The sequence below is a fragment of the Arachis stenosperma genome, chromosome 8 (genome assembly GCF_014773155.1).
Source record: "Arachis stenosperma cultivar V10309 chromosome 8, arast.V10309.gnm1.PFL2, whole genome shotgun sequence".
NCBI lineage: Eukaryota > Viridiplantae > Streptophyta > Magnoliopsida > Fabales > Fabaceae > Arachis > Arachis stenosperma.
In genome coordinates, this window is record NC_080384.1 from 47,204,642 (window position 1) to 47,222,833 (window position 18,192).

Genomic DNA, 18,192 nt, shown 5'->3' on the forward strand with positions numbered 1-18,192 from the left:
AATTTTAAAAAATAAAAACAAAAAATACAAATAAAAAATATTTTCACAAATTAATCAACTCCTTAGATGTCACCATTTAATGTTTTTTGAAATCAAATAATTTTTTTTATTATTTTAGAGTTGCATATTCCCAAAAAGTCTAACCCAATACAAACATTTTAAATGGATATAGTATGGTTTGGTTTACTAATATATTTCTAGAAAAACGGTCTCTATTTTCCGTGTTCTTTGTAGGGTACATAAATGAATTTGCATTTTAGAAAAAGAAAACAGAAAAAATATAAGATTAAACTATCAAAAATACATTAGAATTATCTAAGCGCTGATAAAAGTATTTTCAAATTTTAATATTTTTAAATAATTTAAAAATATGTTAAAAATATCCAATCGTAATTAAAGATTTATTTTATTAACGAAAAAATATATCATATTTTATTTGCCAATATCAAAATCTCACTTACTATATAAAAAGCTCTATTTGTCATGTTGTTCTTTTCTATTATCGTAAAAGGTTTAAGTTCATGAGTGTGTATTTTCATCGATAACAAATTTTAAAAATATTTTGTTAGTAATAAAATAATTTAAGTGTATTTTTTGTAATTTATCCTAACAACAAATAACGAAGAAACAGCTAAAAACAAAGGCACACTATAATTCAAAGAGAATTTCAATAGTATTACTTGTTGCTAAGAAAAAAATATTCATGAATAGAAAACAAACCATCTTTGGTAATTCAAAACTTAAATATTTGAATTCCCAAGATAATTCTCATGTTTAGGACAAACCTCATTTATTGATTATGCTCTCCAAGATTTCTTGGTAAACAAGTTGAAGTAGAGAATATTCATAAAAGGCTAAGCAATAATTCTCTACATTAAGATAGCATATCACATTTATCATTCAACATACAACATTACAATTTGAAGCAGAGAATATTCATAAACCAGAAGCAATTCTCTGTTTGAAAATAAAAAATACTATGTACACATTAAAAATCAGTTACTAAATCAACTATCATATATTTGTGTATAAATATATATTATTTAATTTATTTTTAATATATATTTTATACGATTAATTGGTTTGCTAGCTAATATATTGGATACATGCAGTAGAATTTTTTAAGTATAATACATATTTAAGTTCTTGTTAAAAAATTTATAAAAAAAAAATCCCTCTACAAGTATGCCAAAAGTAGGAATAATTTTGTGTCTTCTACCTGAGCTAAAGAAACATTCTTCAAGCATAGTATATGAAATAAAATAAATTTTTTCTATCCATATATATAAGAAATAATTCATTTACAAACTTGTGTTTCACCATGGATTTCCAAGATGGTTAGTTCTCTTTTTGGGTGGCATCTTTTGAAGAGAGTTTATCCAATATATGCATGTTATTAGTTTTATAGTAGTGAGAAGAATATAATGGATTTATATGTAATGTATTGCAGGCATTTCAAGATTCATATCAAATTCTCCACCAGCTCATTACCTAGTAAAAATCCAATTCTCACTTCTCACAAATAATTCCATAGAAAGATATGAATCAGGGATATTTGAAGCTGGAGGCTATAAGTGGTATATATATATATATAATTATTTTTATTTCTAAATGAATTCATGTGTTAATATATATACAAGCAATAATAATGAAATATATGATAGGAACTTGATTCTATATCCAAGTGGAAACAAGGGCAAGAATGTCAAAGACCACATTTCACTATACTTGGCATTGGATGGAACAAGTTCATCATTTAATCCTGACTGGGAAATCTGTGTAAATCTTCGTTTCTTTGTGCTTGATCAAAACAATCACAACTACTTAGTCACCCAAGGTAATTAAAGGTTTCACCCCCCTTTTTTTTGGGTCCATTTTCTTAGTAATCATATAACCCTAGATATTTCATATATATTAATTTTTCATATTAATTTGTTGGCAAAATAAGATATATTGGTATCTCATATATTTTGTATATATAAATATTATTTGTTTATTATAGTAAACTCAAATATATCCTGGCATAATCCATGCTACATGAAATGGATCTAGCATAATTCTTATAAGAAAATTTAATCAATGGTTAAAAAAATTATAAATTATTGACACGATAATATAAATTTTTTATAGGAGAGAATTCAAAAAATTATAGATATATAATATTGGTTAAAAAGGTTATGTTCTCTAACAAAATTTATAATAACTGAATTTGATTACTGGCAGATACAATAAAAAGGGAAAGAAGATACAACAAAATGAATATTGAATCAGGATTTGATGAATTCTTCCCTCTCAAAGATTTCAATGACAGGTCCAAAGGTTATTTGGTTGATGATATATGCACATTTGGAGCAGAAGTCTTTGTTTGTAAAGAAAGAAACATGGGAAAAGGAGAATCTTTAGCAATGATTAAAGATGTCATTACCTACAAGCAAAGGTGGAGAATTGACAACTACTCAGGCTTTGCTTCAGAGTGTTTAGAATCTAAACCATTCAATACCGGAAAATATAAGTGGTAAAAATATTTAACATTCATTTTGTTTCTAAACTAATCATACTTAACATATCTTTCATTCTTTCTTTGGTAAAATCCTGTATCAGTCATGAGAAAAGAGTCTGGAGTGCCATTTTCTTTTTTTTTTTTTTTTTTTGCCAAAAGATTACTTATGATATTAACTTAGTCTTTTAAAATTTATTTAATTTGATGTCAATACATTTTTTTGGGGTAACTTTTTGGAGTAACCTAAAAGATATAAAAAGTATAGAAACCCACTTTTTAAGATAACCAAGATTAGTTAACATTTTTTTAATTGTAAAATTATCTTTTTAACTTTTATTTTTGAAAAATTTAGAATTTAGGGTTAGAATTCAGGATATATAATTTAAAATTTAGTGTTTAGAATTTAAACTTTATAATTTAGAATTTAAAATTTAAAAAATTTGACTGAAAATATTAACTTTCTAATTGAACTCAAATTGTCGAATTAATAAAATTACAAATTAGGAGAGAAAATACATAGGATTTTATAAAATATGTTGACATTTTGTACTTTTGTTAGTAAAACACAAAATTATTGAATAATAGAACTTGTTGAAACCAGATTTTATAATTCGTATTCTTTTTCTGTATTAACCAAATTGTCACACTTATTTCAAATATCAAATTGTCACACTAGTTTTCTAAGGACTAATTTAAAGTTTTATTTTATTTTTAACCGAAATACATCAGATACAAAATAAAAGAAAAAGAAATTATTTAATGTACAAATATTTTGCATTATGCAAAATCAACCTCTAAATTTATTTATTTATCAACCATGCTAGGTATAAACTAAAATTAACTATCAAAATAAATCATTAATAAAAAATACATTTTAAAATATAAATATTGGATTTATTTTTTTCCACAGGATAATGAAACTTTATCCCAAAGGACAAGGAAGTGGAATAGGAAGTGGATATCTTTCTTTGTACATAGCCTTAGCTGACCCAACAAGCCTTCTTTCAAGATCCAAAATATATGCACAAATAACACTGCGCATCCTTGATCAGAAACAGAGTAATGACTGGTTTGGGAAAGGTAAAGCATATAAGGTGGTTATTTTTATGGGAAATAATGCTAGTCACACAAAATGGTATTTAAAGTTTTGGAATTTTGGAGAAAATGATTGAAACAATAATATTGTGCCCTTTTACTAATTTAAATAATTGGTGCAATTGAAATTTTGGAGACTATTTTAATATATCCGATTAATTTAAAAGATTATTTTGGAGTTTAATTCAAAATTTCTTACATTTTCAAATAATAACTAAATAAAAACTTATTTACCCCTTATTGCAGGTAATTACTGGATTAGTGGGTCAAGTGGTGAAATTGGTTATCACAGATTCATGTTGCTTAATAATTTCACTAGCCAATACAATGGGTATCTAGTGAAAGATAGTTCTTTACTAGAAGCAGAGGTTACAATTCTTGGTGTGGTTGATGCATTGTTCTAACACCAATTGTTCAATGTATTCTAACACATAACACTAGTGTTGTAAGTCTCAAATGCTTTCTGTGCATTCAAATATTGCTGTGGTACAAATATTATTGTATTTAAATTGCATTGTATATATAAATAGAAACTTTAATATCTCCTGCTTGAAAGTGTTCTAATATGAAAATTAATAAGGATGTGTTGCTTTTGGCATTATCTTTAACTTGTACATAAATGCGTTGTATATATAAATGCGTTGCTTCTTTAGCTGGCGGCGGCGGCGGCGGCGGCGGCGAAATGCGTTAGTGACGACACAACAGAAAAAAGGAAGCGAAGCAATTCTGATTACGATAAAAGAAGAGAAAGGTGGAAAGTGTGATGCTAGATTTTTGGTGGATAAATAGAGTGAAATGTTTTTAGAAATGTGAGTTAAGATATGTTGTTAAATTACTAAACTAAAAAAAATTAAATTGATGGCTAAAAATAATAGCATTTCTCAAGTCATTTTTATCCGTTATAAGATTAGATATTTGAATTATAAAAATATTTTAGAAAATAGTCATATCATCTATTGATTTAGGTTGGCGAAGTTTATTTAGGCTTGTTCACCTAATACAATTGATAAGAAAATTTCGTTCGGTGATAAATGACAAATATTACAGGTGAAGCAAATAAGACTTAAAAAAAGCATATCACTCACACATTTTTTTTTATAATAAATAATATTTAGACACATTCTTCTAACCTTCAATATGCGTTTTTTTTGTTTTATTAATTAAAAATAATCTAAATATATAAATTAACCAATAAAAATTATTTATGATGGCAAGATATATCGATGCTAAATAAATGGTACAAATTAAAGTAACTATTATTTATGATGAATCGCTACAAGAATGTTTAAGAGAATCGACCATTTAAAAAGATCTTGTAGAGTAGAAATTAAAGAAATCATCAATTATATGTTTAGAAAGAAGAGGATCAAAATTTTCCTAGCTACTCAATATTCATAATATGCCATTTGTTAACAATTATGTGTATCAAATTATGGATTATTCTATAAGATGGTTCGAATGTTTGGTTTAAAATTTTTCGTATTCTGAATTCAACTATGAAATTAATTATTTTTAATTAATTTTCAAAAATTTTTTAATCCTAAATTATAAATTCTCAATTCTCATCAATGCACTCAAGAATTAATAGTTTTGCTTAAAGATCTCTGTTATTCAAACATGCATATAGACCTTGCATACCTGTAGAAACCTTAACTTGAATGAGGAAAGTGCAAGTCATAGACTGAATTGTAATTCTATCATGAAATGACCAAGAAAGTAGAGTTTTCTCCATTTTCAGGGTGAGTAACATCTGCTCCAAATATTATAGTTGGTATGTCACTAACTAATGGTGTTCTGCAGCTTACTGCATCAACAAGCACAGTGTTTTCTACTTCCCATCTGCATCAAAAAGAATCAGTTGTAAGTATTCCATAGAGGTGAGAGTAACTTCGACATATATCTGTAGAGTAAGGATGCCTACATTGGCCTAACACAGCAGCGTTTTTGAAAATAATAATCATAATAATAAAATGACATGAATACAAATGGAATAATACAGGGCATAATGTCGATTAGGCTAACAACTTGCAACCATGAATATGAATTTCTGGGGAAAAAAAACGAGCTTGGAAAAAGCAAACAAGGACAGAGAATTGTCTAAGAAATAACAGAATGAAAGTAGACTACAAATTTTGCTCAGGGAAGTGTTATTTCATGTGACAGATATTTGAGTGAAAACAAACCTTCACATTGATTTTCAAAGACAGATTAGCCAAATACTGCTTAGTGATCTTAAAGACATGCTTTGTCAGACAACAAGATTGAGAAATCAAACCAAGGTCAGTTTCACAAATTCTCTTGAGGTCACCTGAAAATAGAAGATTTTATACGAATGTTGACAATTTTCAACTGAAGCAAAGAGCAATCATTTATGATACAACAATCTACGTTCATTATCAACAATGTGGCTTACCATAGAGAGAACCATTGTTGTCAGGTAATATTGCCAACAAAAGCTCCAACCCCTTTCCTTTCATTTTGGTTGTTGATACGTGGTAAACATGCTCCAAACCTTTCTCCACCTGCTCAGACTCTCGGCATTGTATATGGGGATAACAGGTTCCGGATTAAACTCCTACAAAGATGAAACAACAAATAGAACAGAAGCAAAAGTACCATTCCAGATACTTGACACATTTGAGCAAGCTCATTACGAAATGGGCAGGCAACACTGTCTTGCACGCTCCATGAAAATTTTATACATGCCCACCGACTAACTAACGGTCATGCCATTAATCATTTTCTTCATATTTTAGTAAGAGGAGACAAAATACCATGTTAAAAGCTATCACTTAAAAACTCTAGGTCAAACAAGAAGAGAATATAATAACAACTGACGTGGATGACAGAATTCAGCACAAAACAAGGTAGAACAGTTGAATTTTGCCACAACTTGAGAACATATAAAATGGTATCAATGTATACAATACCTTGTTCATCATATTTCGTTGAACAACTTGAGGTAAACAACTCCTTTCTTCCCCACTTTCATGATATTTAAGCTGCAAACAAAAGTGCAACAGATCAATAGTTGTAGCACAAAAAGAAGAGATTCTACTTTAAGCAACTCATATTTTGGGAGGAGGAGCACATTACCAAAGGGGCAGGAAGAATTCTTGCTTCAACAGAAGCTAGCTTTTCACTTTTTATTCCAAATTCCTTTGCATAAGGATCCTGATCATAAGCATTATGCCGAATGGTCGTCTTGTAAATAAATTGAAATCTTGATATGATGGCCGAACATGTTATGCAACTCCCAATATACTGTACATGTATGTGTGCTGTGTTTCTGTCTGAACAAGTATCTTAATATATTTCATCTGCGAAAGTATATCTTGTCATAGTTGATTGCACCTTTTCCTTATCAATTCCATAGATGTAACTCTAGAAGAGAACACCTCCATTATCAGCAAATGGAATTTACCATTGTTTGAAACCCTTTTATAGTGATATTAGCCCCAAGATGATTTTAACAGTCTAGGAATAGATGATATTAGCCCTTGGTAAGAAGGCTCATTTGTGTAGCTTAAATTAAAAATGTGCAGGCAATACAAGGTGCATATCAATTCTCAAGATATTCCGTTTGTGCTTCTCACAATATTTTCTTTCAACCATTGCTAGAATCATCCATAGTCCCTAAAAGTAACATTAAAAACAAAATCAACAAATAATATCAACCAACTTGAATTTGTTCTTTCATACAACTACATCCATAATCAGGTGGTCTTATTTCTTCCGGAGGTCAATTCCAGCTTTCTTCGCGACTGCATCGAGTCCATTCTTCTCTATGGTTTTCAATGCCTTGGTTGATAACCGAAGCTTTACATAGCGCTTCCCGGCTTCCCACCAGATCCTCTTGTACTGCAGGTTTACAAACTGCAGTTTCTTTGTCTTGTGGTTTGAGAAAGATACTTTGTTGGCCTTGTTTGCTTTCTTTCCAGTGAAGGGACAAACTCTCCCTGAAAAAAAAAGATAAAAAAATAAATAATAATAACAATAATAATAATCAAATCAAATAAAAAATAAGATAACAGAATAATCAATCTCTGTCAAGTGTCAACAAAACATAACAGATTCCAATTAGGTTTCTCCGCCACTAATGATAATCTAACTTGCCATCAATGAGTAACATCCATATTAGCATATTGTTAGCCATGCATGTCAAATGAAGACTGTAGAACTATAGCATATGTCGCTCTTAAGATCAGGCTGAAGCTCGAGTAAATATCAGTGTTAGTTTCTTAAGTCCAGGAAAAGTGAAATTGTAATATATAGTAATTGCCCAGCCACAAGACAATATACGAAGAAGCTTCAAAATCACAGTTGGTAGCTTCAGCATCACTTTTTTCTATTTCCAATTTCTAATGATCTGATCAAACAATTAACACAAGCTTCAACTAAACAAAAAGCGGTGGTCTTCCTTCAATATACATACAATATCGCATGATCACGTGGAAGTTATCGGCTTATGGGTTGTGTAGTCTTGATAATAACTCAAGTGTTGTGGTAGCTATTCAAATCAGCTACCTTTAACAGCCTGGTGCAGGACACAACATTTTTGTAATCATCTACTCATAGCTAAACACAAAATATAGTAATTAGGGAGTAATTAACTATTTGGTAAACCTCCCTTAGTTACTTTTGGCCATGTCAACGATTGATTTTTGTTTCGTTAGCTGCTTAAACAAGGCTGTTCTTTTGGCAGAGTGCAAACTCATAATGGATGAATCAAGCAGAGATACTTGGACACTTTGTAGCATCGAACAGGTTGAAGAACTCAAATGCTTGGCTAAAATCATGACAGCGTATGGGTATCCACCATCTTAATCTTTCTTCCAGATCCAGTTGTCCATCCATCAATATTTCCAGTATCAGGAGCCATCAAAATGAATAATATACATCCTGGGTGAATAAATGTGTTAATGTGTACTCGTCCAATCATGTGACCAAGAAGGAGATTTCACAAGTCAGAGTCCCTCAACTGATAACGATTGGGTAGTTTTACTTTTAGTAATGGTGGTTTAAGGGTCAGTGAAGTGCAGGAGAAGGCATTTGGAAATTTCACTATTGAAACGCAACCTATGATGTTAAAAAGGTTGGAATATCAAACTTGTAATTGATGTTTCACCTCTCAAGTATCTAGTATTAAGTTAATTAGAGATGGTGCATGGCAGATAGCAAACAATGAAAGGTAAAGTTAATTAGACATGGTGCATGGCAGATAGCAAACAATGAAAGGTAAAATATGGAAATTGAGGGAAAAGGGTAGAGGAGTTACGAGCAAGAGGCTGCAAAGGTAAGAACTTTGGAGAGGGCGCAAGAAGGGGCATAGGAGAAGGGTGGTACGAAATTTTAATGCCGCTGAGGTGGGAAGTGACGAAGGCAAGCTCTGAAAGAAAGAAAATGCACAGGAAGCATAATAAATTATTAGTTTGGACTTTGGAGTTCAAATTATGTTAATTGAATATAAATAAATAAGGAAATGGAGTTGCACTTGCCTGGATGAAAGAGATTGGAAGAAGAGGTTTTTGTTTTCGGAGGCTTCAATTTGAGGGGGAAGGTGGATACCAGTGAACAACCTGCCATTGCCATTCTTCTTTCTTATCTCTCGCTCTCCTTCACACAACTCACTTTCGCTCCTATACTTACTAATATAGTTATGAGAACCGAATTGGTAATTAATCCGGTCATACCACCGGATCACTGGTTTAACCGGTGGGTCACTGATTCACCCGATTAACCCGGTTATAAATAAATAAAATATAAAATTATAAAAATAAAATTAAAATCAAAAGTTAAAGTACATGTATTCACAAACGTATTAATAATAATAAAGTATCAATTCTTAGACATAACTAATGATGCAAAAACTAGTCAATAGTACAAAATACTTTCTCAATTTAAATGAACAAGAAAAAGCAAAAGATAACACAATCGATAATTTACAGCAACAAAAGATTTAGCCAAGTGATTATATACAGCAACAAAGTTAGAGCTTGTTTGAAATCCATTTAACATTTGAAAAGAATTCTATTTCCTTTAAGAAAATAATTCATTTCTATTTGAAACTCAATTCCATGATTTGGAATAACTATAATATATTAATAGAATAGCATTCAATTTTGAAGAGTGTGTGAGTGGATTTGGAAATCAGACGGTCTGATTTACAAATCAAAGAAAAATAAGAATTGGAATTTTCAAAGGAATTCAAATAAATCATTTTTAGTTGTTCCAAAACAAGAAAAAGAATTCAATTCTTGAGTGAATTCTAATTCTTAGCATTCCAAACAAGCTCTTAAGGTTCATGGATGATAATCAGCAACAAATTCAACTCTCAGTCATATGTTCAACATCAAATTCAACTTCCAGCAACAAAAAAATTTGCTCAGTGATATATTCAGCATCAAATTCAACTTACAGCAACAAATTCTATTTCTAACAACAAAATCAATAACTTTCAGCAACAAAAACTTTACCTCCAATTCTCCAAATATGATTTACAGCAAAACAAAATTAGCGAAATCATTATTTCAGCAACAAACTCAACTTTCAACAACAAATTGAAGATGTAGTGATGATTTACAGCAATGAAATTGAAAAAGAAATAACAGCGCCGAAGGAGGCTGAAGCTCACCTTCCCAGGGACCAACTGACGGCCGAAGCAAGAAGACGACAACGACCACCACCCGAGGGACCAGATACTGGTTCCGTCTGCTTCTGCCTCCAGTGAAGCGAGCGCAGGAACGCGGCCGCGAGAGAGGTCGAGGGCGACACCAGCCGTGAGAGAGTGAGACTGAGTGAGCTTGAGGAAGAGAGGTGAGAGGTGGGTGATCAGCATTAAGATAAGGCCACCCGGCCCCGGGGGGCTGTTAAAGGGAAACGACCCCGTTTTCAAATTTTTTTAATTTTTTATTGTTAATATAAAAAACAAAACCTATATAAAAAAGTATACCACAAAAAGTGACCCAATGAAAAAAAATGAGATGTAGGTTATGCTATTGTTCTTAATGTTAATGTTAATTTTTTTTAATAAATTATATAATATTTTTGTTGTTTATATATTATTATTTTTTTAATATTATTTAATTGTACAATATTATTGAAAATACATATTATCATGATTCATGAAAAATAAAATTAAAAAATTGAATGTCGTTTTTAATTATTAAAATATTAATAAAATCCATACTTGTATTTTATCTAATAATTTTATCATTATATCATAGTATTTAAATATAACCTAAAAAAATAATCACCAAAAAAAACAGAAAGTCACCAAAAAAAATATAACCTAAAAAAACAAAAATAAAAGTAACTATTTAAAAAATAAAAATAAAAAATAATTATATAAAATTAGGTGAATAAATTTCAATGGAATAATTTTGTTACTTATCGTCTAATTTACGTATAATTTTATTGTTTATAATTATTAAATTATGAATTAATTTTTTATTTTAAATTGTGATTTATCATCTACTGCTAAGCTACTTGACAAAATTTTAAACTTTTTTTGTATATTTTTTTTGTTGAATAATAATATTATTGGATCATATATAAATTGTAAAATTAAATAAATATATTGCACAATATTTTTACAAATTAAATATTATCTAATATATCCTTAAGTAATATATATAGCATTTTAAATTTATACTATATAATATAATTAATTTAGTTCTTCTTGCATGGCATGAATCTTAATTTAGTGTTATATTAAAATGAGAGACAAGCTAGCACTGAGAAAAATAGAACTAAATGTTGTGATAAGAATGGATAAGGATGGAAGATGGATGTCAATTTTTTTATGTTGAGAGGAACAAGTTCTTAGGACAAAACAAAATTAATAAGGTTTGATAAGTAAATTTTGTATGTCTGGGACAAAAAGATTACACATACAGCAATAACAATAATTCTTTTTTTATATATATATTGTTAATATTTATCTTTTTTCTCTTTACGTTACTATATATATTAAATAAATATACGAATTATTTTTATTATATTAAGTTAATTATATTAATAAATATTAATACTAAAATTTTTTATTTATATATTTTTATTTTATATTTAGTACATCTTTTTTATTTATTTATTTATTTTATAACACTAAATTTTTTTTTATAAATTTGCTAAAAACACACTCAGTTTGAGATTGGAATATAGAGGAGGCTAATTGAGTGATTGTAGAAGATAAAGAGCTTTAAAGTTCTCTATTATGTATTATCACGCCACTTTTTCTCTCTCTTACAAAATTGAATGAACAATGGGATGCTGGGCCTCATGGCATCTGAGGAAAGTGATGACTATGGTGGGAGAAGCAAATAGTAAGAATGAGATAGATTTTGTGAATGAAATTAGGGTTAGAAAAATGCTAATTTAAAAATTTTTTATAATTTTTTAATATCTGGATAATTTTGTCGATCCAAACTTATTTTTTATGAGTAAACTTTAATTTTTTTTTTTATTAGATTTGTCAGTATTTAAATCATTAATGGTTAGAAATCGTAATTTATTCGTACTTTATCATTATAATAAAATAGGCATTATAGCATGCAATATAATGTATATACACCGTACACTAAGGGAATACATACAAAAATGTATTGCACATATTGGAGATAGTTTTCTTTTGTTGAATGATTTTAGATCTTGGTTTACTTAGCATTAAGTACAGACGGTAATATATAGAAGTGCAAGTGGTGATGAATCAAACGATCTGAATGTTATTAGTTGTGATTTTAATGAAGTGTGTTAAATGAAAGTCAGTGACAAGTGACAAGTGACAAGTGATTAATCTTCAGTGTCGTGTTCTTTTGGGTATCCTGTATAGGTTGATTCTGTATGTGGGTCTGGCCAGTATTCAATACTGAACAACAAAACCATAAGTCATAACATATCCTAAAAGATGATGCTGATGACTTACCATCATCAAGGCTAACACTTTGTTCTACTTATGCTTCAACCTACTTCCAAGCACATTGTTTCTGCAATAGTTTACAGAAATCAATCTCTTATTTATCCCAAGTCTATAATAATCATGCCACATCATTTTGGCTACCCAGAATTTTTTGTTTCTTTTGAGTAAAAGAATCAAGTAACATCGCTTAGAGCAAAAGATTGAATTGATATACCTTCCAGCGGAAATATATCTGTCGGCATAATCAGTTGGGAATGGGAGATCTTCAGCATCGCCTTCGATAATGTTGCATTCCTTCAACGGTTGCTTGTTCTTGGCCTTGACCAGCTGGTGAGGGGACTGGTCAAGAATTGTAACATTGTTAGCATTCACATGCTTGACTATGCCAAGAGTGGTGAACCTGCTGCTGCTGCTGCTCCTCTTGTTCTTGTTACCATAAGACACTACACCCTTGTTCTTTTTCAACTCCACTTAGCATCAAGTTGCCATGAACTGATGATAGTGATAATCAATGTTGAACAAACTAAGTACTAATGAGAAAAGAGACACAAGATCCATTTTCGTGAAGCAGACTAATTTTGACAAACTTGACTCACCCTTAATTGTGCTATTAAGTTTCTTCCAGTCCACTAATTGGGATTTATTTAATCCAAGTGTTTATTGAGATCATTTTCAAAGTAGAATATATATTTTTCCTTCTGTTAAGAAATAAAGAATAATATATATAAATCTGATGATACCAGAAAAGGAAGAGGCATACATTACAGGTCAATGCGTGCAAAATGCAAGATAAAGAGTGGAATATTCAATATTATGCATTTCACTTCATTTCAATATTTCATCACACGTCCAACTAATAGTATCAATGTGCGCTGTTTCCATCTTGACAATTCGTGTGAGGCCAGGCTTGCATTTCATTTATACAGCAAAAGGGCCATAAGCCATTAGAACCTTGAGTACGATCTATGCATAACTAATACTATGACTCAACCACACAGAAATTGAAAAACAACCTCTACAGATTATGTATCACACTATTCACTACATATAGTCACTGTGTTACTATACTCAGGACACATAGCATTTTGTAGAATTTTGGGTTGGGAAGAAAAGGGGGTTAAGCTTCCCGTATATGAATATCAGATGAGATAGTAAGATTATGGTTCCAGTATATCAGATGGTTTTGGAACTTCCCTGAGTTGCACCGAGTTTTCAAAGCAGTGATAGAAACCATAATGAGGGAATCTTTCATACCAAGTATCTTGAATAACATGTGTGTCCCAGTGTTCTCCACTGCTGCTCTTACCGTACTTGTGAATCCATCCAGAACCATTGTGTTGCTCTCCCCAAGTTCTGTTCCAGCAATCTCCATGCTTACCTTGCCACCAGGTCTCCCCCTGCTTAACACCATGGGCATTTAGATCAAAATTTTCATCCCATTTGTCACCCCATTTCTCCCATCCATCACCCTCGCGGCGCTCAGCCCATTTGTCTGTGTATTTAATGCTGCCACCATATCCATCATACGTTTCGCCCCACCTGAAAAAAGACACAGCACCCTTGATCCAAGAGGGAAAAAAGTTGGAATGTAAAGATGAAAAAGCACTATCAGGATTCAGGAGCCAGAACAAGTTGCCAATTTTCCTTATTGTTTCTCAAAAGAGGATAAATTACATTCACTCTGAATTTCTCAGCACAAACCTTGAAGGTAGTAGTAATTTGCTTTCACAAAATCTTGGTCCAATAAAAATATAAATTGCTCAAAATATTTCAGTCTACATCGTCTTGTTGAAATCACTATATGTTTAAACAATGAGCATTAAATGCATCGAATTTCAACTCTGAACCAAAATTTTATACTCTTGTTACCTTTCATGCCAAACATGAGCATGTCCAGCTTCCAAGGGTGTATTTGGATCAATACTGCACCATTTGTGTGCCCATTTCTCTGCTTGACCAGCTGCATTGTAGTGTTCCCACCATTTTTCTTGCCATTCGTCACCTCTACCATTCTTTCCCCACTTGTCTGCAGTTTTCTCCATATGCATAAGCCCATTTTCCTGCAAGCGAAAACCATGCCAAAGATTATCTTATTGAAACACAATTATTGTTGTCCAGGAGTATATAGGTCGTATCGGCTAGTGCTGTGACTACAGCTACACGGCATGCATTAATAATTGACAAGGGACAATTCAGAATAATGATATAAAAGAGCTTAAGAAACAGGTTCCCAATGAATCGCCTCTGGCAATGAGCACGGCGACAGTGGCAACTGAAAATATGCATACTTTAAGCAGTTAATAATAAGAAAGGTGTTCAGCTGCAATTTAGATGTAACAAATGGTACTAACCTGAGACATGGATTCTCTCCAGAATTCTCGCCAAACATTTGCATTCGCATCACGTCCAGATTTCTCAGAACCAAGTTCCTTATAGCCAAACTCATCAGAAGCTTCCCAATACTTCTCTTGCCACTCGATGGTTTTGTCAGCGCTAATGCCTCTGGTCATCGTCCATCTACAAATTACGCCATCAGGTCTTTGCTCAATTCCTGTTTCCTTCCACCATCTTGATCCATCTGGATTCACTCCAGAAGGTAAAGGATTATTGGCCATATGGAGGGCATTAGCTGCTTCAGCTGCATGGCCAGAGGACAATGTGCCACGTCTTTCTTCCTCTTCCAGGGAAGGTGACTCCATATTGGAAGCAGAGTCTTCCATCTTTTCAACCTCTATCAATGATTGAAAGGGGGGTAGAGTAGGACTATGTTTGCTTTGAGAGAATACACTTTCAAATGGAATCGAAAGGAATTGCACCGATCGTTCCTTCTCCATAATAGGATTGGAGAATGAAGAATGAACTGAAGACTTGGTATCTAACTGAAAGCCACCAGCATCATCTAAAGGAAGATCACTATCAACTGGGGGTGTCCAGGACCAAAAGTCAGGGCCTGGAATACCATCTCTCTGCTTTTCTGATTGTGACACAAAAATACTCTCCGTTTGCATTCCTGTTTCATCAAAAAACGAAAACACAAGAATGCATCAAGAATTTAATACTAATTTTTTTTTTCACCGCATCTATTTAGAAACAGAACTAAAACCACCGAGTTTCTTTCCGAATTAGTAAGTTCAAAAGACACCCTCAGGCAATGGCAACTTCAGATGTATAAATTTCAACACCATGTAACCTCGTTTGGTAGCTTGAAGATCATATAAACAAAAAGTAAAAAATAATAGGAAACCAGGATATATATATATATATATTCCTATTTCTTTTTATTAAAATAAGTTATGTATTCCTCTTTTTTCCCTCCATTCCATGCTTCTTCGTTGTTAAGGGGGAAAAATGGTGTACTGATCACAATTTTTCCGAAATGTAAACAAATTCATTTGCAAATTTTAAAACTCAAACTGAAAACCCTAAAGAAAAGAGGGAGAATGAAGGGGAGAAGGAGGAGGAAATTACAGTGTACACTATAAAGTATGAACATCGGTTCCAATTCAAAGAGCAAAAGATCCAATACCAGAGAAACGAAAAATAAAAGTAAAAATGTTGAAGCCAAATGTTACCATCTAGAAGCTTGGCATTGGAATCGGCGCCGTCATTAGCGGCGGGCTTGGCCCCGTCGTTAGTGCCTTTGTCGTCGAGGATGGCCTTGGCAGCAGATATTGCGGCAGCAGCTCGATCGATGACCTGCATGCGCTGGATCCTGTCCCTCTCTTCACTGGGAACTTGTAGAAGCTTCTGGAAGTTGGAGGTCTTGTTGTCCAGATCGTCCCCAAGTCCACCGGTGGCGGCACTCTCGTCGTGTGGAGAGGGAGAGGGAGAGGTCCGGTCAAGAATTCTCTTGAAGTGAGCGGTTTTCCTGTCCCTCTCAACGGCCCTCTTCCACATGTCCAGATACGACGAGTCTCCTCCTCGTTCTCCGTCGTCGGAAACACTGGCGCTGACTCTGAGCCTGACGCATTTTGTGTTACGGCGCGGTGTTTGGAGGAGGAACGGGTGGCTGAGCAGCTCCGATAGGGGCAGGACGCGCGGCGATGTGGTGAATGCACCCGCAGCAAAGGATCCGATATGGGTCGCCATTCATGGGACAAGACTGAGAATCAAAGGCTCAAGATGGCGCTCAAGTTTCTTGAAAGGCTCAAGATGGCGCTCAAGTTTCTTGCGCTATTTATATCTTCTATATTGAAATCTGAAATCCAACGGGTTAAAATGAATCCATTCAAGAGAATAATCGCTTTCATAGCTCACAAGTAAAGTTCCATCACTGTTTTAGCGGGACTATGAACTTAATTATCATTAAATTAGAATAAAATTTACACGGAGTTAATTATTTTTGTATTAAAATATAAATTTAGGAAGTCACCAAAAAAAAAATATATAAATTTAGATCAGTTATAAGTTATAAAATTAATAATGAATAAATATTCATTTTTTTTAAAGAATATTTACTAGTGTTACTGTATTAAGATACTTTATTACTAAATGCCCGGGATTTTTTTAAAAAAGAGAGGACATTTTCGTGTTACCCAAGGTAAGAAGCAAAGGACGCAATCAACGTGAGTCACGTGACATTCCAGGCCAGAGAGGACAAGCTGTATAAATAACAGATTTAGCTATCCCCTGTTTAACCCAACTTGGGCATGTTAAAGTTATTAATAAAAATGTAAAGTTTACATTTTAATATATTTATGAATTACTTACTCCATCCGTTAGTATAAATTTATTGAATTTTTAATTAAATTTTTATATATTTTATATTAAATTCTTATATTATTATCATATTTTTAATAGAATAAAATAATATTTTTATTCTCAACATTTAAGATAAGTCTTATTTGTGTCCTTAATATTTTTTTTGTGACATTTGTGTCCTTAATGTTTAAATCGTTATATTTATATTCCTAACGTTTATAAAATAATTCAATATTATCTTGCTGTTAATTACACATAATGAACTTTAGTTGGAGTTCTAAAAATCTTTTTTTAAAGTTAGACTACAAATGTCTGTGACAGAATCGATAATCTATTTCAAATAATAGATCATCAAAAGTTGAAACTAATCCCTACAATATTTATATAATTCACTTTTTTTAGAGATATAATTGAACCTATACACAAATAATGGGTACAATATTAAAATCGAACATATCCAAGTGAGACCTAATTGAGAATGAATACATCTAAGTAAAATAATTAAAAAATACAATATAATATAGGATAACATTGAATCACTTTTATAAACGTTAGAAATACAAATTAGATTATTTAAATGTTATGGACACAAATAAAATTTACTCCAAATATTACAGACAACAACGATACTTTATTCTTTTTTATATTATTTAAAATTAGTATATAATTTAATATGTTTAATTAAACTACTTAATATAATATATATTTAGATATTGATTAACTTATAATTATTTGATTGTATACTTGAATAACTATTTGACATAGGAATTTTTTATTTAAATAATTTAAATATAATATTTACGAAAATATATAATCTGTGGTATATTTACGTATTTGCATAAACTTTACCCATTTTGGATATAGAGCAGTTAAAACCATAAAAAGCACAATTTTAATACTCTGTATTTAGGGTACGTACAGTTTAAAAATATATGCATAAGCCAGATGCACTATACTCAAAATACAGCCATAACAAAAT

General features: G+C 31.5%; 3 protein-coding genes across 5 annotated transcripts; 1 reads left to right on the forward strand and 2 right to left on the reverse strand.

Moving 5' to 3' along the window:
* The first annotated feature begins 1,321 nt into the window (after nt 1-1,321).
* LOC130946084 (MATH domain and coiled-coil domain-containing protein At3g58360-like) lies at nt 1,322-4,127 on the forward strand. The gene is made up of 6 exons (XM_057874767.1): nt 1,322-1,337; nt 1,451-1,577; nt 1,665-1,837; nt 2,224-2,515; nt 3,411-3,580; nt 3,842-4,127. The coding sequence occupies exons 1-6, from the start codon at nt 1,322-1,324 to the stop codon at nt 3,997-3,999; spliced, it is 936 nt and encodes a 311-aa protein (XP_057730750.1). The 3' UTR covers nt 4,000-4,127.
* A 2,968-nt stretch (nt 4,128-7,095) lies between these two features.
* LOC130944703 (50S ribosomal protein L28, chloroplastic-like) lies at nt 7,096-10,480 on the reverse strand. 3 transcript variants are annotated; one of them, XM_057873167.1, is made up of 4 exons: nt 10,230-10,480; nt 9,094-9,234; nt 8,874-8,984; nt 7,096-7,554 (listed from the first exon to the last, which is right to left on the reverse strand). In XM_057873167.1, the coding sequence occupies exons 2-4, from the start codon at nt 9,185-9,187 to the stop codon at nt 7,322-7,324; spliced, it is 438 nt and encodes a 145-aa protein (XP_057729150.1). In that variant the 5' UTR covers nt 9,188-9,234; nt 10,230-10,480; the 3' UTR covers nt 7,096-7,321. The 3 variants fall into 3 exon arrangements, with proteins under 3 accessions (XP_057729150.1, XP_057729151.1, XP_057729152.1); XM_057873168.1 differs by having other exon boundaries at nt 9,094-9,243; nt 10,230-10,454; XM_057873169.1 differs by having other exon boundaries at nt 9,094-9,318; nt 10,230-10,451.
* Nucleotides 10,481-13,395: 2,915 nt separating this feature from the next.
* LOC130943755 (protein LIKE EARLY STARVATION, chloroplastic) lies at nt 13,396-16,711 on the reverse strand. Its single transcript, XM_057871765.1, has 4 exons — nt 16,085-16,711; nt 14,864-15,522; nt 14,382-14,572; nt 13,396-14,051 (listed from the first exon to the last, which is right to left on the reverse strand). The coding sequence occupies exons 1-4, from the start codon at nt 16,599-16,601 to the stop codon at nt 13,670-13,672; spliced, it is 1,749 nt and encodes a 582-aa protein (XP_057727748.1). The 5' UTR covers nt 16,602-16,711; the 3' UTR covers nt 13,396-13,669.
* Nucleotides 16,712-18,192: the final 1,481 nt, after the last annotated feature.

What these genes read in the sequence shown, in the direction of transcription:
- LOC130946084 (XM_057874767.1), top strand. An exon ending in AATACCGGAAAATATAAGTG is followed by an intron (nt 2,516 to 3,410) that starts GTAAAAATATTT and finishes TTTTTTCCACAG; the next exon opens with GATAATGAAACTTTATCCCA. An exon ending in TAATGACTGGTTTGGGAAAG is followed by an intron (nt 3,581 to 3,841) that starts GTAAAGCATATA and finishes CCCTTATTGCAG; the next exon opens with GTAATTACTGGATTAGTGGG.
- LOC130944703 (XM_057873167.1), bottom strand. Translation starts at nt 9,187, where the DNA reads ATGGCAATGGCAGGTTGTTCACTGGTATCCACCTTCCCCCTCAAATTG. An exon ending in TTCCAATCTCTTTCATCCAG is followed by an intron (nt 8,985 to 9,093) that starts GCAAGTGCAACT and finishes TCTTTCTTTCAG; the next exon opens with AGCTTGCCTTCGTCACTTCC. An exon ending in ACCTTTGCAGCCTCTTGCTC is followed by an intron (nt 7,555 to 8,873) that starts GTAACTCCTCTA and finishes TTTTTTTTTCAG; the next exon opens with GGAGAGTTTGTCCCTTCACT.
- LOC130943755 (XM_057871765.1), bottom strand. Translation starts at nt 16,601, where the DNA reads ATGGCGACCCATATCGGATCCTTTGCTGCGGGTGCATTCACCACATCG. An exon ending in GGAGAGAATCCATGTCTCAG is followed by an intron (nt 14,573 to 14,863) that starts GTTAGTACCATT and finishes TTTCGCTTGCAG; the next exon opens with GAAAATGGGCTTATGCATAT. An exon ending in GCTCATGTTTGGCATGAAAG is followed by an intron (nt 14,052 to 14,381) that starts GTAACAAGAGTA and finishes GTCTTTTTTCAG; the next exon opens with GTGGGGCGAAACGTATGATG.